Source organism: Camelus dromedarius, chromosome 8 (assembly GCF_036321535.1).
Source record: "Camelus dromedarius isolate mCamDro1 chromosome 8, mCamDro1.pat, whole genome shotgun sequence".
In the NCBI taxonomy this organism is placed as follows: domain Eukaryota; kingdom Metazoa; phylum Chordata; class Mammalia; order Artiodactyla; family Camelidae; genus Camelus; species Camelus dromedarius.
The window spans coordinates 1,554,363-1,579,792 of NC_087443.1; the positions used below are offsets into that span (position 1 = coordinate 1,554,363).

A 25,430-nucleotide genomic window follows, 5' to 3' on the forward strand; every position below is an offset into this window, starting at 1 on the left:
GCCTCCGCCCGGCGCCCACACACGCGCTCCTCTCTCCTTCCCGTGCACGGCCTTCCTTCCCTCTGAGCCCCAGACCCCACTCTCTCCTCCTGAGCTCAGGACGGCCCCTAAGCCTCAGTGGCCTCACCGTCTGGAGCCTCTCATGTCTTTGTGGGGCTCTCGTACGTACAAAATGTTTTTCTCCCGTGAACCTGTCTTATGTCCATTTAACCAGCCAACGGACCTAGAAGAGAAGAAGGGAAAAGTTTTCCTCACTTACACCACCAAGAGACAGACGCCACACCCAGGGAGCGCATCTCTGCTGCCGTGCCCACGAGGTGACGGGTGACCGAGGACACCCCACACTGTCCCTGGGACGCGGCAGACGTCCCACTAGCGGTTGAGTGTTTGAGACGTCACTTACTAGTTGGTGTGCCAACCCTATTCCAGACTAAGACAGGAAATGAGTCCGTTATTACCGGGAAGCGAATTTGTGCTGAACGAGGAAGAGCTTGCTCAAATGAAAGCTGGGAGACAGCGGTTTCTCCGCTGCTGGTGGTCTCCAAGGAGCCTGGGTGCCCCCGGACAAGGAGCAACAGGGCGGGGCCTAGGCCTGAGCTCCGCAGCCCTGAACGCAGAACAGCGGCTTACTTAAGGGACGTACGCAGGCCTGGGGGCCGCGTCTGGCTGCCCCAGACCCTCGAGTTCGGAGCTCAGGGTTCAGTGGTGCAGCCCAGGGATAAGCGAGATAGAGAAAGAAGAGGGTGAGAAAGTTAGTTAAGTGGTTTAATCAGAGCCGTTTTCCAATTAACAAGCAGACCTAGGACAAAAGAGCTCCGACGTCTGCAGAACGACCGCACTTCCACTCTGAATGTCTTTTTATTTGTCAAGGTTTGCATCACACTTAAAAGGACTCAAAAATGGAGTGATCGCCACTGTCACCCGTGTTCTTTGATGCAACCGATGAAACCCCTGAATGGATGTCACTGCAGCTTTGACGTCAGAAGTGGCCTGACGGGAAGTCCTCAGTCAGCAGCTGATCACAGGTGGCCCGAAGAAGAGACCCAAGACTGCAGTCGCGTTCTCGATGCTGCCACACCGGCGGCGGAGGACACTGGCTCCAAGCACACGATTAAGCCCACGACACCTTCTCACTGTGCGTGTAATTATCACGAGAGTGCGCTCACGTTGACCAGCGTGCTCCTGAAGGTTCTCTTTGTTCACTTAACACTTGCATAATAAACATGCAATGGAGTATTTCTTTTGAAGGTGTGTTTTTTCTTTTTGCAGTCTTTTTGTTCTCATACAAAGATTTCGTAAAGTTGCAACGTGGCATCAGAGCATGACGGAAATCGGAGCAGGAGCCCATGGGGGGGGGGGAGGTGAATGTGAGGAATGAGAAGAACCTCCTCTTGTCCTGAGACAGGCCACCTGCCTTTGCCAAAAGGTGCGCGCAAACTGCTTTTGTTACCCTCCCCCACTAAAGAAAAGCATGAAAGGAAAAAAACCCCAAAACCTCACCAAACCAGTCTAACTAAGGAAAAAGAAGGTGACATAAAGGAAATAAAGACGTTTTTCATGCACGTTTCTTCTGCATAGCTCAACCCACAGATAGTAAGGCACTATTTCTTTGTAACTGGTGTCCACGGCCGTCTGTGATGGCCGGGGCTCCCTTCAGGATGGGGAAATAAAGAGGCTGGATGAGTGTGGCGACCCCGCTGCCCTTCCACGTCCCGCAGCTCAAGGAGGTTCCGGAGTCTCAGAAGCAGACCTGTCTGTCTGGGTGACGCCTGAGCGCGCCCAGAGCTCCTCGCCGGTCTGTGTGTGAGTCCAGATTCTTCTTTAGTCTTTGTTCGCAAAGGAGACAGGCTAGGTGGGGGGAGAAGCCCGGTCGGGTCTTCGGGAACAGCTTCTCGGCCCCCAGAGAGCGCATCACGCCAGCAATTCGCAGAATCAGCAGGACGCTCCAAGGGAGCGAAGAGACAGAGAGTCGGAGAGACAGAGGCCAAGACAGCGAGAGAGCGCGTGGGTTTTCCGAGGCGGTCTGGGTTGGCGCTCAGTTCAGCTGGTCTTCGTACTGTTTCCGGAAACAATCCCCGGCTGGGAAGAACTCCCAGCACCTTTCCTGGTACATCTTCCAGACGTAAGATTCCTGTGAACGTAAAGGAAGAGGGTTAACATCATGTCGTTGCCCAGAATCTGTGTGTTACCACAAAACAGAAGACAGAAAGAAACTGAGATTTGTTACTATACATACTGTGTATGTGTAGTTGTGTATTACACACAGCTATGTAACTGGGGAAGCCCAGGTTCATTTAGGTAGTTCCTAACTACACCCAGCCTTGTTTGATCCCACAAATGAACGAATAACTGGGGGGCACAGCTCAGTGGTGAAGCACGTGTCCAGCATGCACGAGGGTCCTGGGTTCAATCCCCAGTCCCTCCTCCGAACAAACAAATAAACCTAATTACCACCCCACCAAAAACAAATCGTTAGTCTTCACCCTGACCATCGTGTAATACTGATTAAAAAACACCATTTGCGACATGTTTTTGAGGGCTCCTTAAAACTATTATTTTCATTAATTATATCCTTCAAATTCAAACTATTGACAACTGAAATCTTTGTGGAGAGAATTTCAAACAGTTCAAGGAGAACCTTAAACATTTAATATGCAATAATTTTTAAACAACCATAACACTGTGGGGTTGAAGTTCGTTTGAAATCACCGGCTCCCTGATTAAGCAACCAAGCACGTTGTAATTACCAAAGCCCAGACCCAGCGTCCTCAGCTAAGAACAGCTTCATTTTTCACACGCAATCATCACCTGACTTTTTCTCCTCAGGCCACCCTCGCACCCTCACGCAGGACCACAGGGAGTTTGTACTAAGACACCGTGACCACTAAGAGGCCTGAGAGCAAGTCCACCTCTTAACGCCCCGCGCCCTCCCTTGGTTCCAATGTGCAGAGACTCTCAGCATTTCTTCCAGAGGATGACACGCAGTCACTGTCTACCTACCTGTCCTGTGTGCTCTGTTTCGTCTTTGTTTATGAGATACATCAGGAAAAACCTGCAGATACAGAGGCAGGAGTCAGCAACGGGCTGTCTGGGAGGATCAGCAGGAGCAGGCCCTTCTGGTCCTGCTGCGGGCTCACTCCTCGTGGCAGAGCAAAGGCATGGGTCACACCTGCGGGGCAGGCAATGCCACGGGGACCAAAAGCTTAACCTTCTTTAACATAGGTTTTCAAAGGGGCTAAAACGTGTGCAGACCAAGCTCTGCCTCCCGGGAGCTGCGTGACGACAGGCCAGAGCCAGACCCGGCTGGGCTGCTGCTCTCGCGGGGCAGGGATCACAGTCCGCGTGTGGAAACAGAGACTAACGGGGTTACAGCCGCTCCTGAGGAAGAAAAACCACGAGCCTGGGGTCTCTGCCTCCAGGAGGTGCAAGAAGCCTGAGGCCAACGGTAAAGAGAGGGGCTCCCCGCTGCTCTCCAGTGCCGGGTGGGGGGCGCACTCACAGGTAATTGGCCAGGTTGTGCTCCTGCAGGGTGTGGGTCTCGAAGCCGTGCGGCACGGTGTCGAAGTAATCGTTGCCTATCCCACAGATGAAGCACTTGGTCTAGAAGACAAAGGCAAGCATGGGAAGGTCAGGGTTCGGACGGCAACGGAGAATGAAAACAGCGCTCACCACTCAGGGCAGCTGCTGGGCTTGGTCTGCGTGAAGCCATCCCAGGAGGCCAAGCCAAGCACGGAACACCGACTGGACTCCTGCGCCGCCAGCCCGGCGGGCCCTGCGTTTACAGGGCGTAGGGACCGGCGGCTCGCAGGGAGCACAGGGGCAGAGAGCGTCCAGGATGATGACGGCGGAAAAGCCACGCCTCCTCCCTCCCTTCTCCGGCCTAAGTGAGAACGCCCCAGCGTGGCAATCACTCTGGTCGGGATGCTGACTCCAGTCACAAGGGAGGACTGATGTGAACTTGGTACCCATCCTAGCCAAGTCTGGTGACCAAGAGGGTTGGGGGGCACCCACCCTTCCATCTGGGGAGGACCAGCCAATCCCAGCTGTGAGGAGTTGGGTCAACGACTCGAAGCACACAGCTCACCAGCAGACATGTATGCGCAGATGGCTTCCCCCTGACAGGAGCCAGGGGCCTGCTCCCCTCGCCTCCTCCCCATCCCAGCCCCGCCCTCTCCCCACCAGGTCTGCATCTGCAGCTGTACCAACACCTGGGAGGAGCCAGGCCCCCGTCCTGTCAGGAGCATTTCCTGTGGACCAATCCAGACAAACTCAAAGACTGTCCTCCAGCGGCCCCCGACGCTCACCTTCCCCGCCAAGGAGAAGCTGTTTAATGGCGTCAGAGGTAGGTTTATGGCCCTAGATACCAGGGTCCAGGGTCAAGGTGATGAAGAGAATTTAGTGCTCCCCTGCCTTCTTGATCGACAGCCGCCGACCCAGAAAGGCTCCACCCAGCAGTCTGGTCCTCACACCACTCAGTGTCCCAGAGAAACAGCGTCACGCCTGGCGGCTCTTCCCAGGAAGCTGCCCTTCCCCGTGTGACCTCTCTCGGGTCCTCTGGGTGTAACAGGGCCGCCACGCTTCCCTCTGTCTAGGGACCCTCTGTCCCATCCCCACCGGCTCCACACTCGGCACCCTCTGCCTCTGGCCAGTCGCTACGCTCTTTTCATGCGGCTCTGAAGTACTGCTTGACTCCATCCGACTCCCGCATCCTCCTGAGTGAAGCCTCAAATCTCCTACCGGGAAAATGCTGACGGCCGCTTCCCTGCCCTGGTCAAGCCAGTGACTAGCTCACGCCCGTGTTTCAACCTTCAGTTACCTTTTTAAAATGTAAATCTGATCACCTCACTGCCCTGCTTGAACCCTCTCCGGTGTCCTAGCCTCTTGGTCATGCTGTACATTTCTCAGATGGTGACAAGGCTCTCTGTTAGCTGGCCTCCCTCTCCAGCCCCACTATCAGAATGCAATGCTTCCAGGAGAGAATCTGTGCATCAAACTCCCTAAGATCAGGGCCTTGGTATACAGACCCTCAGGTGGTGACGCTCTCCCGGAACCCACATGAGCAGTGCCCTGGAGATGTGCATGGTAGGGCGCGGCGGGGCAGGGCGATGGCCCAAAGTGGCCTGCTGTGCCATCTCTCAAACCCACACTCTGCGAGCTCCAGGCCTCCGCGTGGGCCTGAGAACTCCCCTGGCCACCCCGGAGGAGACGAGCTGCCAGCCCCAGCCACCCCGGCACTCGGTGACCCTCCTCCGAGGGGCTCGTCGCGCTGCTACCTGACTGCCTGCTGACTCAGCTGTCGTTGGGGTGAAGCCCTCACTGTGAAGGGGTGCTCTTCCCGCTCCCTGAGCAACGAAGCACTGATGGTGCGTGTGGACCGGGCAGCACCGCTCACCGCCAGGTACTGGCCGAGCGAGAGCAGACCAGGGAAGCCCGCGTGCTCACGTCCCGCGCCCGCGTGCCCGGCCTGGTTCTCTGACAGAGGCAGCGGGACAGGGCGTGTGCACCGCCACCACGCAAGCGCAGACAAGCGGAGACTCACCTCCATGTCTTCCTTGACCTGCTCCTGCTGGTCTCTCAGTTCCCCGAAGGCATCAATGATCAAACCTAGGGTTAAACAAAGGCAGGCTTTAATCTGCATCAAGCGGAGAACGATGAAGCTCACGGCCCCACGGCCAGTCCCTCCAAGGAGCAGCCGCCGCCCAGCACAGCGAAGAGCTCAGGACGTCCGAGTCGTGGGGACAGACTGGGCCCCCGACCAGGGTGGCTGCAGCTCCTCTTTGGGGCAGACATACCAGCGGCTCCTGGGGCACAGGCTGCCTGATGGCGGGTTGACGTGTCGTGACAGAGCAGAAGGACCTTCGGGGGGGTCACCCTGGCACCAACAGCCGGTGCGTTCGCACCTGCTTCGTGCCAAGAAGGAGCCACTGAGATGTATGGTTGTCAGGAACAGAGAGCGCCACTAAGGACGTCTCCAAGTCCTTACTTGCAAATCCAGTGTGACCACATTAACCGTGTGGAATCTGCCTCCGATCATTCTTTTCACAAGTCCCTCATGAATAAACCTTCCGTAACGTTACTAACAGTGTCAGTCGGCACCGAAAGGCTCGGGGCCTCTCTCTCCTGTGACCTGCCAGCTGAACGCTTTCTTCCAAGTGTTTTATGACTTTTCCCTCTTAGAAAACACATTATTGCTATGCTGAATACAGACATAAAGGGAGGATTATGGACCCTTTAAACCTGTTCACGTACTTTACTGAAAAAAAGTGCCATTTTATGCCCATGGGACTTAGAGGATAATGTCACGTTGGTAGATGTTTAAATCGTGCCAGGATAAATGTGCAGGCAGAAAAAAAGACAACAGGAGTGATTTTTCTAAGGGAAAAGAGTTAACGTGGAATAAAAGGAGGGTGAACCCCTACCCGACTCCAAGTCACCCTGGAGTACAGGAAGCACCCTGGTCAGCGTGGCACCGGGGTGGCCGTGGGCCTGGGTGCGGACCTGAGGGCGTGGACCCCAGCACTGACGCTTCTCAGCTGGGAACATCGGCCACGTTCCTCAGACTTACCAGACTCGGCTTCCTCTAATGAGAGTACCACCACCAGCTCACAGGGCCCCTGACAGACGTCATTTTTAAAGAACCCCTTCCCACAGCCCACGGCTCAGAGATGTATGCACTTTCCACGTGGCAGACCCAGAGAGGTTAGGCGGCTCCCCCCCCGGGTTGTGAACAGTCAGCAGGGCTGGGATCAAGCCCCGGAAAGGGCTCTTTCCATGACGTCACTTGAAGGGCGGCCAAAGAAACTGTCCCCTGTCCCCTCTGAACCAGGGCCCCCTGCATCTTTGTTGTTCCTTCTTACACGTTTCAATCGAAGAAACACTGAAAGGAAATGCTCTCCTTGGCTTTTTGAGAGAACACTCGCCGCTCTGACCCTACCTTCAGTGTTGGCTCCAAGGCCAGACCGCCTTGAGCTCGGACAAGGATGCCGCTCACCTTGGATGATGGCCAAGAGGATGACGATCACGAAGAAGAAGAAGGTGATGTCGAAGATGATGCGGTAGATCTCGTACTCATCGCCCGCGGGGTCCTCGATCTCGTCGCCGATGCCCCCGCCAGCACGCACCCCGACATACATGTGGAACATGTAGCACTGGGGAAGAGAGAGGTGGGGTCACTCCCGGGGGCCCACCGCCCCCATTCACACTCAGCACACCTAAGACTCGCTCTGGTTCCGAATCTTCGCTCTGGATAATGCGAATCTCTCGTTCTGTACCACCCCTTTCTGTTTCAGTATCTGTAACTGTGATGCAAATGCTCGGCTCTTCCATTCTGCTGCCTTTTATAAACACAGCTCCATACGTACACTCGGCTTAGCGCCTTCTGTCACACTTGGCAGGAAATGAAGATCATCTCAGGAGCATCTGGCAGAAGGTAATCCCACTGCAGTCACAGGAGGGGCCACAGAACGGTACCGAATTGCATTGTTTACGTTTTTTTGAGCACAACAGACCAAGGAATGGGGAAGTAGACGCCCATCGTGTAACAAGATGGAAAGTTAGCAATTAAGAGAGAAAAAGCCAGACACACTAGCACTCACTGTGCTCTCATCTGTCGTATGTGGAATGTGACGCCAATTTTTTTTTTTTTTTTTTTTTTTTACTTTAAGGTCTAGAACAAAGAAGAGAAAAGGGAGAGGCAGGGAGGAGATAGCAGCTCATTGCTTAAACTCTGAAACATTAAAGCGACCAATGAAATGTGCAGCCGCAAGTGTCCACAGCAGGAAAAAGGGGCTCAGTAAAGTGCGTCTGGGGCGGGTTCCTCTGCTCGTCACCAACCACGTTTCAGGCCAGACACTCCTTGCTGAGGGGGTCTGTCTCATGCATGCCACAGTATTGCAGGAGGACCTCTGGCCTCTGTGCCCCAGGTGCCGACAGCACCCTGCCCCGCAGACAATCAAACGTGTCTGTAGACACTGACAAGCGTCCTCTGGGGGACAGGATCACGACCGGTGGAGAGCCACTGGCTTAAGCATCTGGGGCTTTACCTTTATTCGAGATGAATCCACACTTCCCACACCAGGCCCCCTGACTTCCCCGCCTTTCCCCGCCTAAGCTGATCCTTTACTGCCCCCCGAAGCACCCCTCCACCCTGCCCACGCCTCCTCCAAACACAGCACTCCTGATCTGAGACTTCTGCTTGCCTGCTCTGTCCCTGCAGACCTTCCCATGCTCTTCCCTCTGGAACCTCAGCGAGGAACCCCCTCCGTGAGCTCTCCTTAGACCGTTCCAGACACTCGGATTCACCCCTCAGAAAAACAGAAGCTTGCCGTCTGCCATCACGAAGGCGCCACAGCCTCGAGACAGCATCTTCACTCAGAGACACCTCACCCCCACCCCCGCCGGTTTTCTCCTCCATTTCTGGCCACCCCTTCTCAGCCCCCTCGGCCAGGGCATCCCCACCTCCCTGTTCCTTCAGGAACTCCTGCCCAGTGGGGTGCTTCAACTTTTACTTTCTTTTACGACACTTCCTCGGGGAACTTTTCCAGTCTCATACTTAAGTACCATCTGCGCTAATTGCCTCAAAACACCGCTCTTTACATCCTGGGTCTCTTCGCTGAATTCCGGCCAACTTACTTCTTACTCGATGCTTTGTGATCTATCTGACCCACCAGAACTGGTCCCATTAGGAGACGAAGCACTGGGGCCCCTGCTCTACCGTCAGTGCTGAGACAATGTCCAGCCCACGGCAGGTGCTCAAAAGCCACCTGTGGGATGAACCCGGGGGAAAAGCGACGACTGGTCAGCTGCTCTCATGGCGACTGGACGCCTCAACCCAGACCTCAGGTCCTCAGATCACGCTAAGAGCACAAAGTTCAGGCGAAGAACAGGCAGCAAGGTGAGACCAAAGTGCTCCTGGTTCAACAGCTAATTACTGACAGACGCAGAATACACAAAGTTTCCTAAGTCAGGCGCTGGGAATTTAATGTGCAGGATTAAATAAAGACTGGGTCACCCAGAAAAGAGGTTTGTCACTTTGGGATGTGATGGGCAAGAGCATCGAGAGGCACCCCAGCCATCGCCCACTCCAGGAGAGCCCGGGGCCCAGGGAAAGGCCTCTCCAGCAGAGGCCAGGACGGTCCTTCTGCGCAGACGGCCCGATGAGACGGATGCGGCCGGAACTGAACTCCGCACCTGTGTCTCCCAGGGCTTCGACCCCTCTGGATTCCTGGTACCACCTACTGACTCCACCTCTGGAAGTGAAATTTTGAAGACAGTCTCCTAATAAAAAAGCCCCCAGGGCCCTGCGTTAACCTCTCAGAACCGTCTGTCTGCAGCAGTACTGGACACCATTCACAGTGGGTATCTGGGAAGAGAAAGTTCATTCTCACTGTATCCTCTGGCACACTGTTGGAATTATTTTTACCACATGCACTTCTTATCTTTAACAAGAACAACTGGGGGTTATAAGGTTCTCTCCAAATCGGTCTTCGTATGAGCTTCACTGCGGCCGCAGGGAGTAGAACTGTGACCATGCCCACCTGGGCTCTCACGGATCAACAGAGGCCGGGCCTTCCCTGGCTCTCCTGCACTTGGCTCCGCCCACTGGGGGCAGGGCCTTGGCTTGGACAACCCACCTGGCTGTGGTCTGGCACACCTCTCGTCAAACTCTGGCCCTCTGACTCCCCACACCATACCCAGAGGGGCCCACGGTGGATCAGTGCAGCTCACGGTTCCGGTCCCGCAGTGACCTCGCCCTCCATACCCTGCTTATCTGACCTGCACGTGACTACGATCATCCAGCTAATTCTTCTTGCTAATTCCTGCTGACCAAGACTTCTGGATAACGGTTTGGCCCCCAGACAGAGCTTCTCTACAGGGAGAGACCATCAACTTGTTGATAGACTTTTTTTAACTGAAGAATTGTTGACTTACAATGTTTGTTAGTTTCTGCTGTGCAGCACAGTGATTCAGTTATGCATGTATACACATCCTTCACATTCTTTCTCATTATAGGTTATTTGATACAAGATATTGAATATAGTTCCTTGTGCTGTACAGGAGAAACTTGTTGCTTATCTTTTATATATAGTAGTCAGTATCTGCAAATCCCAAACTCCTGATTTATCCCTCCCCCTGCCTTTCCTCTTTGGTAACCATAAGTTTGTTTTCTATGTCTGTGAGTCTCTTTCTGTTTTGTAAATAAGTTCATTTGTATCATATTTTAGATTCCACATGTAAGTGATATCACATGGTATTTGTCTTTGTCTGGCTTACTTCACTTAGTGTGACGATCTCTAGGTCCACCATGTTGCTGCAAATGGCATTTTTCATTCTTTTTTATGGCCGAGTAGTATTCCATTGCATAAATATACCATAACTTCTTTATCCAGTCATCTGTCGATGGACATTTAGGTTGCTTCCATGTCCTGGCTGTTGTATATATTGCTGCCATGAACATTGGGGTGCATGTATCTTTTCAAATTTCTCCAGATACATGCCCAGGAGTGGGACTGCTGGATCATAGGATTAGTCTATTTTTAGTTTTTTAAGGAATCTCCATACTGTTCTCCATAATGTCTGCACCAAACTATATTCCTACCAACAGTGTAGGAGGGTTCCCTTTTCTCTACGTCCTCTCCAGCATTTATCGTTTGTGGACTTTTGAATGATGGCCATTCTTACTGGTGTGAGGTGATACCTCAGTGTAGTTTTGATTTTCACTTTTCTGATAATTAACGATACTGAGCATCTTTTCACTTGCCTATTGGCCATCTGTATGTCTTCTTTGGAGAAATGTCTATTTCGGTCTTCTGCCCATTTTTGAATTGGGTTGTTTTTCTGTTACTGAGTTGTATGAGCTGTCTGTATATTCTGGAAATTGAGCCCTTGTCAGTTGCATCGTTTGCAAATATTTTCCCCCATTCTGTAAGCTGTCTTTTCATTTTGTTCATGGCTTCCTTTGCTGCGTCGAGAACTCTTAATGAGTAGAATGTTGCTATTCTGACTCATACGTCTGACTCCTAGGAGCCTGGTTAATGGGAGTCTGTCCTCAAGCGAATGATTCACTTTTAGCTTCTAGACATTAAAGTTGAAAACAAGACCATGGAATGAGGCTAAATTACCAAAGTAAATGTCTCCTTCACTTCAGCTCTCTCATCTGCCTCCTAGCCTCTCCTGGCAATGCCCCTGTCTCACTGCCTGCCTTCATTCTATGACAGCAGTAAGAGTTTTGAGGAAGGGATTCCATCAGATTTCAGTAACAGACTTGTGGCCATGCAGAACAGACAGGGAAAGTTCTGTGGATTTGATGATTTAGGCTTAATAAGATAGCAAAGTTGAGAAAAGTAAAATGCACAATTCACCAGTGGGATTTTGATACTGATTTTCCCAAGCGGGTCCTTCATTATCAGAAGTTATCACTGGAGATAGCAGAGACGGCTGCTGTGGGGGTGGTGTCTTCTGGGGCTGCAGGCTCTCACCTCCCACATTAACCCTCTGTCCCTGAAAAGGGACATCTTTCACCCATCTTCCTTTTCAGAGAATTGGTTTCAACCTGACAATCTGAGTTGGAGCAGAAAGATACCCACTTTCTTCAGAGAATCTGAGTAATGAGGAGGGAAGGTGCCTGGTTCCACAAAAACGGGGACGAGGCAGTTGCTAAATCCTAAGAGTTAATATTGTGTGACTGTCCCCCGATCCATCTCCTAGATGGATACATTCTGGGGTCCATCACTGTTTATGCTGCCTTTAGGGAGCACTGGAGAGTAACAGTGTCTCGTGGATTGGTGAAGATCCTTATAAGATCTTTATCTTGACAGAAAAACCAACCAGCCAACCAGCCAAACAAAACACCCAGCAGTGGGGAGAGACAGACACAGGGAGGGAGGAGGAGAATGAACTAGAGAGAAGATGACTCATTGAGAAGGGAGGGTAAAGTAAGTACCTAAGCAGGTGACTGCCCTAGGAGTATAGTTTTATCTCAATCACCTGGAAAGCTCTTCCCAAAATATTCCGAACTACTTTCACTACTGTTTCTGACTCTGGGACCTGGGGTTGGTCTAGCAGATCTATGGATTTATGAAGAGTTTCCCCAGTGATTTCTCCGTGCATCTGAGGCTGAGAACCATGCCCTTTGACATGAATACCCGCACAGACACCAAGTCAGTCTCCTTGGCCCTCCACCTACGATCAACTTTTGCCCTGGACTTTACAGCTTCACCTTTCACTCTCTCCTGCATTCCTGGAGAAGAGGTTCAAGCTCTATCAGGTCACTGCTGGTTTAATTAGTTTCTCTGGCTCAAAACACCATGATCCTAAATAAAGAAAGAAAGAAGGAAGGAAGGAAAGAAATTGAAGTGAGTCATCACTGCATCTGTAAAACTGCAGCCACAGTGCCACCTGCCGTACGTGGTGAAACACTGGCGGTGCGTCCTGCCCCTCGGGAACCTAAAGTGCTCCTTTAGACCCGAAGAAACGGCTGGAAACAACAAAGGCGACGAAAACTAGAAAACTCGGGATGACACCAACACAATACGACGTGAACGAGGAAAGCCTGCTCCGACGGGAGCGCCAGGCGTCATCCGCGGGGAAGAAATGCCAAGGAGGTGGCGTCAAGGATTCTCTTTGGGAATTAAGGAAAAGAAATCTGACCACTTCCTCCTCCATACTTGTGTCTTGCCTGCTGTTTGGTTTTATTAAGCCTCTGCTTTTAAGAACACGACTGTCAGTGGTTAGTTACATTGTGAGTGTCGCTGTCTTCTTCAAAACGTCGCTGCACAAACATTAGTAAGAGGGTTTTTGGACCTAAACTAGGTAGTGTGACCTCAACATGGCAGCTCTGACGTCGATCACTGGACTGGTTGAAGTGACTGGCCGCAGCACGGAGTCCCCAAACAGGAAGAGATGAGGCAGTTCGGATCCTGGAACTGAGTTTTCTCTTGCAGGAAACACACGCCTGCAATGCGCACTTAGGGTGCCTCTCCTGTTTCGTGAGAGCTGTGAACACCTACAACAGAGCTGGGCAGAGGTGGTCTCACCCATTTGGACAGAAATCCCTGGTGCTCAACACAATCCTGGCTGTAGCTATGACTAAAAGGCTGGCTGGCCACCAGGGTAACCCGAGTCCAGAGCTGAAAACATCAAGAAGCCTATTCATGCTAAAGTGAGGCAAACTTTGCCGCCCTCTTGACACAAATCACTGGGTGAAGCCGACCAGGGCAAGGCTGTGGTGTTCCTGGCCTGCCCCATGGATTCTTCTCATAATAAGCCCACAGACAAAATTAACAAAAGCAGCGGGAACTCATCCTGAGGGCAGAATTCAAAATGTAGTCGTCGAGGGTACCTCTGGCACAAGCTGCGTGGGGCCCAACACGACGCAGGACGTCGGAGGGAGGGGCCAGGGTGTGTGGGGTCGTATTGCCGTACTGAGGGGTCTGCGTCCCGTCTCATTCCCGCGTGTAACACAGGCCACTGCAGACCACAGTCTGATCTGAGATCAGCCCCACCTCCCACCGACCCTGAGCACGTCACCGAGCGCCGTGCCCTCCAGGAGTGGGTGAGCTCCCTAACGCTGCCAGGCCTGAGGCGGGCAGATGCGGCGCTGCCCCCGAGTGCAGACGAGGCTCCCTGCGTCAGTGTGGGACTAGTGGGTCTTACCCACCGTCCTCTGTGCCTCGTTGCCCCTCCAGGCCCACCTCTGGCCAGCCGCTACCCCAGGTCTTCAGGGTCATGGGACGGAGGGACAAGGCGTTGTCACGGGCAGCACACAGAAGAGACAGAGGGTCTGGAGTGGCAGGGGGGCCGCAGGGGGCGGTGAGGTGTCACCTGCTGGTGACTCTGGTGGAGGTGGCCCTGGTGAGCAGTCAGCCTCATAGTCATGGGCCTTCCTCTCCCTCATGGGTGGTCCCACTTCCTGGGGGAACCTTGTGGCAGTTTCCTAGTCTCCTTCCAGAAACTTCGTACACACACTCTAGCATCTGTAACACACACGCTCGTGTGTGCGTGTGTGCACGTGTGTGTGTGCGCCATCTTACACAATTAGGAGCCCATCATAATGCTGTTCAGGATCTGGCTTTCCCCCCATTTGTATGTCATGTGTACGTCTTTCCACACCAGCAGGCACATACTTGTGTTACATACTTTCCTAGCACATGGATTCACCATATTGCTGTAATCAGGAACCTGTCGATGACAGTTTACACTGCTTCCAATTTATGACAGCAACACCCTTGAACACACAGAGGCACGTTTGTGAATAAACAGGCCAGTTACTGGCGGGGGAGGGATAGTCAGGGGGAGCGCATGTGCTTAGCAGGCACGAGGTCCTGGGTTCAACCCCTAGTGTCGCCAATAAAAAAACAAAACAAAACAAAACCCAAAAAACAAACAGGTCAATTACTAGCAGTGGAACTGACAGGTTAAAGAGTAAATATTCTTACAAATTTGACAGCTATCATAAAATTTCTCTAAAATCATTGTGTTAACTTAAAGTCCCAACAGTGTTCAGGAAGGTGCCAGTTTTTCAATTAATTCAGTAACTCCGGGTATTAACAGACTTGAATATTTTGCAAACCTGTTAGGTCAAAAGTGGCAACTGATTCTGATTTGCATTTCTTTAATTATGAAAGAGGTGAGGCATCTTTCCATTGTAAGCTGATTCAATTTGTTTTACTGTGAGCTGTGTACTCATACAATGTCCTTATTTTTCTGTTGGTTTACTTCTGATGCGACAGAGGCCCTGTAAACTAAGGGACCTCGTCCGTTGCCACCGTGCTCGGTGTATCTTTTCTAGTTTGGCACCTGCCTTTAACGTTTTCTCACTGTTAGTCTTTCCTTTTTAAAGTACTTTTCTATGCTTGCCTGGACCCTAGGTTTTATGTCACACAGAGGAAGACCTCTCCCCCATTTAAAAACTGTTATTATTTCCCAAGTTAAATTCTGTTCTAACTTTTGTCTTTCCTTTTTTTTTTTTTTGGCACTGAAATGTTTGTTTCATTTGGAATTTATTTTGATGTCAAGAATTTGGTTGGCATCCATTTTCATCAGTTTCCCCCAAATAGCATGTCCATGGTACTAATAACATTTATCAAGTTATTTTCCATTTTATGGTTTTTAAAGCCATTTTTTTAATCCTACCTTTAATTTCCACGCGTATCAGAATTTCTTCCTGGACTCTAATCTGTTCTACTGATCTGCCGTTCTCTGGTACAAAAACCGTCTTAATCATTAGTCTTTTTAATATTAGTGTCTCTTTCTCATCACTCCTTCGAGATGTTTATTTTTTCTAGAGTAATCTTACTTATTTACTCATTTATTTATTTTTAATTGAAGTATAGTTGATTTACAGTTTGTGTTAGTCTCAGGTGTGCAGCATAGTGACTCAGTTATGTATATATTCTTTGTCATTGAAGGTTATTACAAGATATTGAATGTAGTTCCCTGTGCTGTACAGTAGGACCGTGTTGCTTATCTACTTTCTATATAGTAGTTTGTATCTGTTAATCCCAGACTCCCAATTTATCCCTCCCCTCCACTTTCCACTTTGAGTCTTTTTCTGTTTGGCAAATAAGTTCATCTGTGTCATATTTTAGATTCCATATATGATGTCTGTCTTCCTCTGTCTGGCTTACTGCACTCAGTATGATCATCTCTGGGTCCATCCACGTCGCTACAGATGGTATTATTCCGTTCTGTTCTATGGCTGAGTGTCCAGAATAACGTTAGCATGACGTCAGCCTCTGTTACTGACGCCTCAGCGATGTGGGCACCTCGATGTGGAGCTCACTGAAGGGGTCTTCTCTTTCCAGCCAGATACTAAACATTCTGTCTAACACCCCCTCCGGGATCTCAGGTATGATAATTTCTGACTGGCCAATATCAGAGATGCAGGTTGCAGAACAGTGATAAAGCAACAGGAAAGCTTCAACATCTGTTGGTTTTAAAACCAAGACTAGGGTAACAAACAAGGGTAATCCAAGCCAGGATACTCAGTATAAATGAGGTATTTTTGGATTTTCGTACTTTCAGGTAAAGTCATGAAGGAGAACAAACACCTAAGCCTCCGGCATGTTCTGCAAGGAAGCAGCTTCAGCTGCCATCCTGGGACGCACGGACCACAGCCTCGAGTGTCGCCACTGGCCCTTCGGGGCTAAGTACTCCACTCGGGGCTTCTACCGTCAGGCTGACGCAGCAGACGAGCAAAACCGGCAAAAACAGTCCTTCATGTCCCACGAGAAAGGAAACCCGTCAATTCTTTAAAAAGCCACACCGCTGTCTGCCGCGCACACGGCTTTCTGTTTTGCACGGTTGAAGAACCACTACACAGTTACGTGGACTGAAGAAGCAGGGGGCTTCTTTAATCCATGTGAGACCCAAGTGCGTGACCTTACCGTCAGCATGTCGTCACACTTCATGTCTGGTGTGTCACCGTCTTCACTTTTGTTGTAGAATTTTCGGAAGAAGTTGAATGCCACCACAGTGTACAGGTACACGACGACGGCCAGTAAGCCGACGGTCAGCACAAGCTGCAGAGCAAGGTGCCACGGAACGTACGTTAGAAACACGTGGCAGTGGACTCGCTGACTAGAAGCTACTGGCATCCACATCTCGTGCCAAACCTTTCCCACCCCCTCAGTGGGGAAATGTATTTTCATAGTCCCTTTATTTTATAAAATTGTCAGATTATTTTATGTGAAACCGGACCACTTAATTGGCTAATAAATGCCTACTATGACTGGAATATGAATAAACTCTGACTTAGTTCCACATCCAAATTGATATTCATAATGTTAATAAGCAGCTTAAAACGTCCATTTTTCTATCATCTAAATATCTGGTAGTAGTTACTGTATTAAGTCCTTTCTCTCTTTTTATAAGGTCTTTAAATAATTTACATGTCTGGTAAGAACTATCTCACTCTTGTTACAGCAGTAAGAGGGATTAGAAACCATGCTTTCTTTCAGTCGCATCCTAAACCTAAATGGGAGTTTGTACGGCTGCTAACATCTGGACACGCACCACTGTTAACAGAGCCCAAAACAAGCGCTGAGAAAATAAACCTGGGAAGGCTGGCTTCGCTGAGGCAAAGCCGAGGTCAAAGGGAAAGACACTGTAACAGCTAGTGACTAACCCTATTCTGGTGGCAACTCTCCTCAGTGTAGAAACAAGCGTCCCAGTTTGAAAGGTCCTCCTTCAGCTCCAGGCAGCCTTTCAAGCATTCCAGACTGTGTTCTATATATACACGTGTTTACATGTTATGTACATGTATGTATGTGTGTGTGTATAAGCACATTTTTACAGAATATATAGACAAATACACACAGAATTTGTAGTTGAATATGTGTATTTTTAAAATGTGACTTTCACCAAGTTGGTGAAAATATATTTCTGGTTATATCACAGGAATTTCATACACACTTAAGTGCACTAGTTTTTGTGTACGTGTCCTCTGATCACGACACATCCCGTGTTCTCGACTGTGGCAGCAGATACTAAGTCTTTTGAAAAATCACTTCATAATTGTCTGGAAAAAACATGTCTTCATAGAGGGCTTAATTCACTTCTGTAAATTAAGTGCAGAGCCACTATAAATTTCTGCATCTTTTACCTAAAAGGACTATTAAGCTGTGTATATTTCTGCAAATGAAAATTTGATGCCTCAAAAAGAGAAAGAATGATCACAACAAAAGTTGAGAAGCTGACTGCGAGTCGTGCCAGACGTCCTGTGTGAAAACAGCCCGTAGACTTGGCACCTCCAGTTGTCTGAACGAACTGGGAGCTCACAGCCAGTCTGCTGACGGACTGACGCGTACGCAGCAGCGCATGTGTCTGTCCCCAGGCCCACGACGTGCCTCGCACTCACGTGCAGAGACCGGCCCGACATGTGAGAACAACCCGCGGAAATTTAGAGAACTGGAGGTCATCACAGTGTGAACTTACCCGTGGACACTGGCCAGAGTTTCTGGAGGGGCAGTGACTGAAAAATATGCTGGATTATAAAGTTCTGGAAAAGAAGGATTCTGTAGTCTAAGTAACTAACATAAGAGGTGTCACCCCTAGGGGACACTGGATAAGTAGGGAGTGACTTGGTAATACACTATTCATAATGGAAGTTTTAATATTACAAATGGGCCGCATTAGAACGTAAGTTGATTATGTGTAATTCTGCCAGCTTTCATGACCTCGTCCAGTATGAAACATTCTTACTCTTTTTGCCCAATTTAAAAGTGGAGAAAAAAGCACATGAATACCCAGGTTTAAAACAAAATATTCAGCCAGGAAGGTGGCATCTCATGTGCCATCACTAGTACAACTAGAGTGTCGGGATGTTGCCGCAGACGCTCTGGGCACCTTCACAGCCCACGGAGCAAATACCCGATTAGGAACCAAACGGGAACCGTTCTCCTGAGCGCTGCGTGTGCCGGGGCCTGTGCTAAGGCCTCCGCGTTTGCGTGTCTGTTTAATTCTCACAAACCCGGGTAAGGAAGGTGCTTTTTCTGTGTTCATTTTACACATAACGGTGCTGAGGTCTAAGAAGGTCAAACCATTTATCCAAGGTCATACGGCCGAGGCTTGAGGGGAGGCCTGGGCCCCTCTCCAACTACGAGTCCTCACGGCTTATAGGAGAAAAAGGACAGATCTTCCAATCACAAAGCTCCTGAAACCTGTGCCCTTGTCACTGAGGTTTGGTTTGACTCCTGCTGGAGCCGTTGTTCTTTGGCAGCTTCCGCAGGGGCAGCAAAGATACATCTTACCTGCTTGCCATTGTGTGTGACTGACGACAGGATGGTTCTTAGGGTCTTGAATCCCATGGCAATGTCCAGAAGATGAGCAGCGAAGAAGAAGTTGTTGTAGTGCCCAAGGACGGACATGGTCATGTACCAGGCCAGGTAGAGGAAGGACTAGGGACACGAGATGGCAGAGAGTGCGTCAGAAAGCGGAGGACGGACGGGCGTCAAAGGCTACTCTGATCTCACGCCAATACAGCCGCTCCATTGACTTTACCCTCTTAAAACTATAAAGTTACTTAATTCTGAGTAGTCCTTTCAGTCTATTTGCACGTTTTACTTTGATCAGTTGGTTCTGCAGGGTTCAGTGCCATTCTCTCCTTCACATCGGGGGTGGCTGTTCCTGCTCTTCCCCCAGGAGTGAGCATGTCGAGAGAAACGTGCTGACCCTCAGCTCACCAGCAGCTTGCCAACACCCACCTCGGCCCTGCGACAGCCTGCCCAGACCACTCCTTGTGGGGCCGTCCTGTGCACCACAGCATGCCAGTTAGCAGCGTCCCCCTCCCTGGGCGTGACAACCAAAAGTGTCTCCAGGCTCTGCCAGATGCCACCTGGGGGACAAACTGCCCCAGGCGGGACGCCTGCTCTGCGGTGAGAGAACCAGCCAACCCCCCTCCCCCGCCCCTTCCCTCAGTCACTCATTTATTCACCCCCTGACCCGGGTCTGTTACGACCTACTAGTTACACGGGAGTACAGGAGTGCTTCACTGACCAAGCAGCTCATTCTACGTGAGTCAAAGTCCGTCCGGGGGACACCCGGTACTGTCTGATGTGACAGAAGGCTGTAACGCGCCCATTAACACCATTGGTACTATTTGTAGAAATCTTCTTGATGACAGTCACTGTAAGGGATGAACTTCATATAGGTCAGAAAAATGTATGTGTTCTTTTGTGCGGTGGGAGGCAGTGAGTAAAGGAGGATGAGCCATACCGTGACCACTCTTACTGTTTGGATTGGAGTGTCTTCTGCATAAGGCACGCTTTGCCATTGGAGTCAGGAGCTGCCCATCTGGGGGAGGGGTGGACACCTTCATTCTGACTAGAATATATCTTCATCTTTAACAGTGAACAAGACAGGGAGGCTGAGGCGGCACAAGAGATTTCCCGGGCACCATGGGGCTGAAGCCAGAGACGGAGTGGGAAACAGAAACCAGCGTGTAAAATCAGACACTGAGGTGGGACAGTGCAAGGCACCCTCAGGAAGGGCGGTTCGGTGTGATGGTGAGTTTCTGATTTGGGGGTTGAGGCTGGAAGGCACGGCAGGGCTGGAGGGCTCTGAGAGCAGGGCAGGAGTGTGGGTACACCCCGCAGGCTCGTGGGGGCCACTGGAGCACCCGGAGCAGAACAACAGTGCAGAAAAAGGCGCATCCTGTGAACACTTCTTGAGCACCTACCAGGCGCTGCTCACTGTCCCAAATACTCACACACAGCCTCTCACTGTCGTCTCGTAAGACCCTGACAAACAGGCCATGTTGGCCCCAGTTTAGCAATGGGGACAGTGAGCTTACTCCCTCAGGTTAAGCCACCTTCGAAAAGAAGTGACAATGGCGCAGCCATGAAACGAGGGGATGACTGGACACGCACACAGGCCAGCTGATCAGAGCAGCGACCAGCTGCAAAACTGGTAAAGGTGGAAAGGAGAACCACATAAAAGACAGAAACGGGTGGAGGGAGGCACAGCATTAAACGCACTGATTGGAAGAAGGAAAAGGGGGAGGAGTCAGGTTAATGACTTGAGCTTGGGAGCCGGAAAAATGGAAATACGAACAGAAAGGGAGAGCTGGGGACAGGGGCCTGGGCCTGGGCCTGGTGGGGAGGGGCGGGGACGTACAAGGTGGCGAGGCTGCCGTGGGGCCTTCGGCCTGAGACCAGGCTGCTGAGCAGCGCACAGGCTGAGGGGACAGGAGCAGTCTGTGGGCAGACGATGAGTAGGGAGATGCCAGGACGCGTGTGTGGACTGTCCACAGGCCTACAGAGCACGACAGAGCAAATCAAAACGACAGGCTTCCCAGCTAAGCCTGAACATCAGAAAAGGATAAGCTGCACGTCTGCGCCGTGTGACGCTTGGGATGTGCTTACGCTGGAAGCTGCACAGGTAGATGCGCTTCACAATCTGAAACGCAGACTTCACTGGGCATCCCTGTTTCACCTGGTAACCCTGGCGCGTCGCAGAGACACTGCGCGCCGTGAGGCGACCGGCCCTGCACCTGCAGTCTGACAGTCCACACGGATGGTGTCGGAGAAGCGCCTTCAGACTTCCTCCAGGATCCGTCCACGCCCCGTTCCCCGGAGAACGGAGAACGAGAACCACACAGCAGGAGGAGCATCGCGGGTTGCCCCTGGGCGGGAGGGGGGCCTGCAAGTGCGCAGTAGGAGGGCTGGCTCTGCAGGCAGAAGCCGACGGGGCTGTTTGGGTGGGAAACGCTGGCGTGGAGTCAGAGAGCCTCCTTTGTATTCAGGGGAGTTGCTCCCATTGTTAGGTGAGCAGCGGCCCCGCAAGACACCTTCCTAACAGTTGACTGTCCTAAAAACAACACCTACAAGGCCTGAGTTTGAGCTCTCTGGAGGGGTCTCAGAGATGCCCGAGTTCCGGGCCCACAGCAGGTGAGGACAGAGGCGGGGGAGTTTGGGAGGGTGTCGCAGGTCTTGAGGAGAACGGGCTGAGGTGCACCACACAAGCCAGTGCCAAAATCAGCCTGAGCTTCTGAGACGAAGCGAGATGCGCGGGGGAGGAAGCTCAGCAGCAGGGCCGGCAGACGGCTCGGGGGTGCTCTGCGCCCCTTCTGCAGCAGCGAGGGGCGGGATGGGGTCCGGCAGCAAACAAGCATAGCCCACCTATGCAGCCCCGTTTCCGGATCCTCCCTAGCATGTCCCCTCGCCGGCAGGTGAGAGCACACAACAACGGATAATTATTTACATTGAGAACTCTAAGAACCAGAAGTGCTTTGGAGCAATGTGATTCTCTGCCTTGACAGCTGGTGGCTTTTAGTAACGGGCGATTTTTTCCTTACAGTTGGATATATGCTGGGGTCCCATGCTTAATTCACAGGGTCTTAGGCTCTTTGATAGAAAAGGGATCCGTGAAGTAAAAGAACACAACAATTTAATGACTTAATTTGGCGGAAACACACTGATTGCAATTACTGTTAAAGAAAAAATCTTTTAAAAATTTAGAACTTTCTTTTAAACATCTGTAAAAATTTGAAAAATGTCATTGCTTAGCTAAAGCCTAAATGGAAATACAGATGGATTTGATTCTCAGTTTTGCTTTCCTGTATAAATATATTTTCATTTTAACCTTCCAGCAATTGAAAGCAGCACAATGAGAGATGGCGGATGAGTCACACATTTCTGTGAGTCCTTCTCAGATACGGTCAGTATTAAACTAACTGATACTTGGACACCTTCCTTCAGCAGCAGCCCTCCCACCTGCAGACGCCCGACCACTCGCCTCGCCAGCGTGTGCGTTACTTACGTTGTCAGTGAAAACGACTCCCAGCTTCCACATCTGATACTTCACATCGATGGAGCTCAGTCTGGAAAGAGAAAAGGAGAAGCTGTAGCTGTGCGCGTGAAGCCGGGACTCACTTTGTATGTAACAATTATTCCCGGTAACAGCCCTTTTCAAACAGGAAACATTCAAATAACATAGTCAAATATTGAGCTTTTGCATCTTTTATTTTAACTTAAGTGGTATCTAGGGATAAAAAGGTAAATCAAATTCAGAACATAAGTCTTTCTCTTTTCCTGCTTTGTATAAATAATGAAAAAGGCACCTTCAAAATCAATAGATTAAATCCAATGATTCCATAGCTCGAAACACCCAGGAGTGCAAAGCTGACTTCCCATGCGTCCTGCTCCCCTGCCCCCTCACCTCTTCCTCGGACACGGGAGGAGGGAGGCCAACGCACCAGTGAGCTCAGCGCGCGCCCATTTTCCCTCCTTTGCCCCCAGACCTGCCAGACGGGTGGCGGGAACACTCACACGGCCGACAGGGAGCTGTCTTTCTTCGGCTTCTTCTTTTCCCGGGCGTCGCTGAAGTCCAGGGCGGCTTTGTCCATGCCAAGCAGCTCGCTGATTCTGTCTCGGCCATAGAATTCCCCGTATTTATCCATAACCTGGGGCAAGAAGAGAAGCCCTGTGCTGGCCTTCACCATGACATAACCCCTCTACGTATGTACATTTGCACATCTGATTATTTTATACATAGTATGTATTTGTCTTACTTTCAAGTTCACTTAAAAATCTAGCTTACGGCTCATTTTCCGTGATCACTTAAGGTCTAAGAGAACTTATGGTGTCTTAAATAAAACCTAGCAGAAGAATAAGATTTCTTATTCCAGAGAGGAAGGCCTGCAAAAAGAGGGGAGGGCCTGAAATAAATGGGTACAGAGGTGGGAGAGAATGTAGTGAAAGAAATTTCTACCAAATTCATCCTTTGTGCCAGGAATTATGCTAAGAAGTCTGACTTGCTTTCTCTCCCGTGGCCATCACAAAATGTAAGCCTCCTGTTGCTAGCATCCTATTCTGTAGATAAAGAAACCGTGACTTAGAGAATGTAACATGCCCAAGGCTGCTAAGCTTGGCAAGAGGTGGGGTGAGGTTGCATCCAGGCAAGGCTGAGTCCCAGCAAAGATCTGCAGAGGCCGCTGGGCTAGCCAGGACAGGCTGGCATCCCCTCCGTGGTCTCCACGGCAACCACTCGACTACCCCCTCCCCCAGCATCCGACCCCAGCCCTTCTTCAACAGCACCGGGACCTGGAACCTCACCACCCACGTGTCCTCAGTTTGATTCTCATCTGGTATGGATTCCCTGCCCACCAACGGGATCACTTCTTAGCAACCCCTCTCTGCTGTCACATTTCCCTGGCCTCACCCAGGAGTCAGGTTTTTAGATCAGTGTATAGACGTGGGCTCAGGCACGTCCAGCTCTGTGATACAGCCACTCTCAGCCCAAAGTTTACGTGGGAGTCCCGCTCAGCAGCGCAATGGAGGCAACAGAAGAGGTAATGAACAAAACATGGGAGGAGAGAGAACTGGCAGAAAAAGAGGAAAAGAAGGATAAGAAAGCACGGACCAGGAACACGGGAGAAGCAAAGGAAATGAGAACCGGGGAAGAAGGAGGGCGGTTGTTGCAGTCAAAGATCAGAGTGAACGAAGGAAAAAGAAAGAGAAAGAAAAGGACGAGCAGGTACAAAAATGAGCCTCTTCTGAACGCATCCAACCAGGTCAAGTAATGGAAACAGAAGGTGGGAGCTGGGGAGCCCACGCGCGTGCGCTGTTTAGGTTAATTAGAGCCGTCGGTTCGCTCTGTTCCCGCAGCACTGACGATGGGCTGGGCTGACCTGCAGGGCCCCGGGCTGCGTCCTCGCCCGGGGACAGAGCGGGCCCTGCAGCAGCAGCGCCAAGAATCGCCCCAGCTGCAACTACAACCTGTCTATTTAATTTGACTGCAAATGCGTAGTTTCCTTCAGAGAAACTCTCGCTTTAATAACTGAGAAGTTTCTTCTTTATTCTGTTAAATAATGAATAAGAATAAAGTGTTCAAATTATCTAGCTGAAATTACTTAAAAATTATTGTCAAAGCTCTTGCCTAGTTTGGAGGCGCTCAGATGCATTAGCACAACCCTGCTTCTCCATGGCCCCCAGGAGGCCACAAACTCGCACCAAATGAAAATCCACACACACTCCTTCCAACCAGGGAGTCTTGTTTTGTTTTGTTTTTTTAAGGTGCTTCACTTTAAATGATGTACTTGGTTTAAATTATTGGCAAACTCTCTACTTCCCCTCAGCTGCTGGGTGCTAACCAGCCCCCGAGGAGCACTGCACCAGTGGAATCCAGGGAAAAGGCCACTCCACGTGGGGCCGTCCGCTCCAGACACAGGCCCTGGAGCTGGAACGCACGGTGGTGGAGGCGGTGCGCTGAGTCATTTTGGCAACTGGAGGGTTCAAGGAATAAGCAGGAGCTACAAAATGATTACTGTATTTTACAATGTACAAGTACTGGTAATACTTCTTATGTTTTTCCAAAGCGTGATCTGCATTCATTCCTGTGTGGCAGGAGGAGCAGAGATGGTCCCTGACCCTCCACACCAGAGCTCTGGCAGGTGCTGCCCCCGCAGCTGAACCCTTAACCTGCGTGCTCTCTGGGACCCTGTGATGCGGTGTGCACCAGAAGACCAAAACTGCACAAAAATAAAAAGGTCTTTAAAGCTTATATAAAGTAAATGAAGCCCAGTCCTTCATCGTTATGCCACAGCTCCTCCTCTTTCCTGTGAAGGAGGAGCCCTGCCCTGGCGACTTAGCTGTCTTATCGGAAAAGAGCCTCCAGTCAATTTCAGGCACCCAAACGATCTCAGGGGAAATTCTGCCCAGCGCGTGCTCACGCACAGACTGAGCACTGTCCATTCACTGAGGCAGAGGACAGGCGAAGGAAGCCAGGCCTATGGATTCTTTAGCTGCAGAGTCTGATTTCTCATGAAATTTTTGAAATTCACATTCAATCCTATTGCTGTTTTGAAATGACAGTAACAGAAAGATGAACCACACTGCAACATCTCATTCTACGTACGAGCTGCATCAAATCCAAATCTGAATTGCACTTAAAGGAAAAACAAAAACCAAAAAAACGGAAAACGTATGCCCGCT

The 25,430-nt window shown here is 50.7% G+C and overlaps 1 protein-coding gene across 14 annotated transcripts in view; it reads right to left on the reverse strand.

Annotated features, from left to right (window-relative positions):
* Positions 1 to 697: 697 nt before the first annotated feature.
* The window catches only part of RYR2 (ryanodine receptor 2), a 543,353-nt gene continuing 518,620 nt past the window's right edge, over positions 698 to 25,430 (reverse strand). For 13 of the 14 annotated variants that reach the window (XM_064487826.1, XM_064487825.1, XM_064487822.1 and 10 more), the window contains 9 exons: positions 22,767 to 22,900; positions 22,258 to 22,318; positions 18,750 to 18,896; positions 16,386 to 16,520; positions 6,992 to 7,148; positions 5,540 to 5,604; positions 3,500 to 3,600; positions 3,001 to 3,052; positions 703 to 2,131 (listed from right to left, as the gene is read on the reverse strand). In XM_064487826.1, the coding sequence (XP_064343896.1) occupies positions 2,036 to 2,131; positions 3,001 to 3,052; positions 3,500 to 3,600; positions 5,540 to 5,604; positions 6,992 to 7,148; positions 16,386 to 16,520; positions 18,750 to 18,896; positions 22,258 to 22,318; positions 22,767 to 22,900 (948 nt within the window). In that variant the 3' untranslated portion in view covers positions 703 to 2,035. Of the gene's footprint in view, positions 2,132 to 3,000; positions 3,053 to 3,499; positions 3,601 to 5,539; positions 5,605 to 6,991; positions 7,149 to 16,385; positions 16,521 to 18,749; positions 18,897 to 22,257; positions 22,319 to 22,766; positions 22,901 to 25,430 lie in introns of all 14 variants that reach the window. The other variant, XM_064487828.1, reaches the window with a different exon arrangement.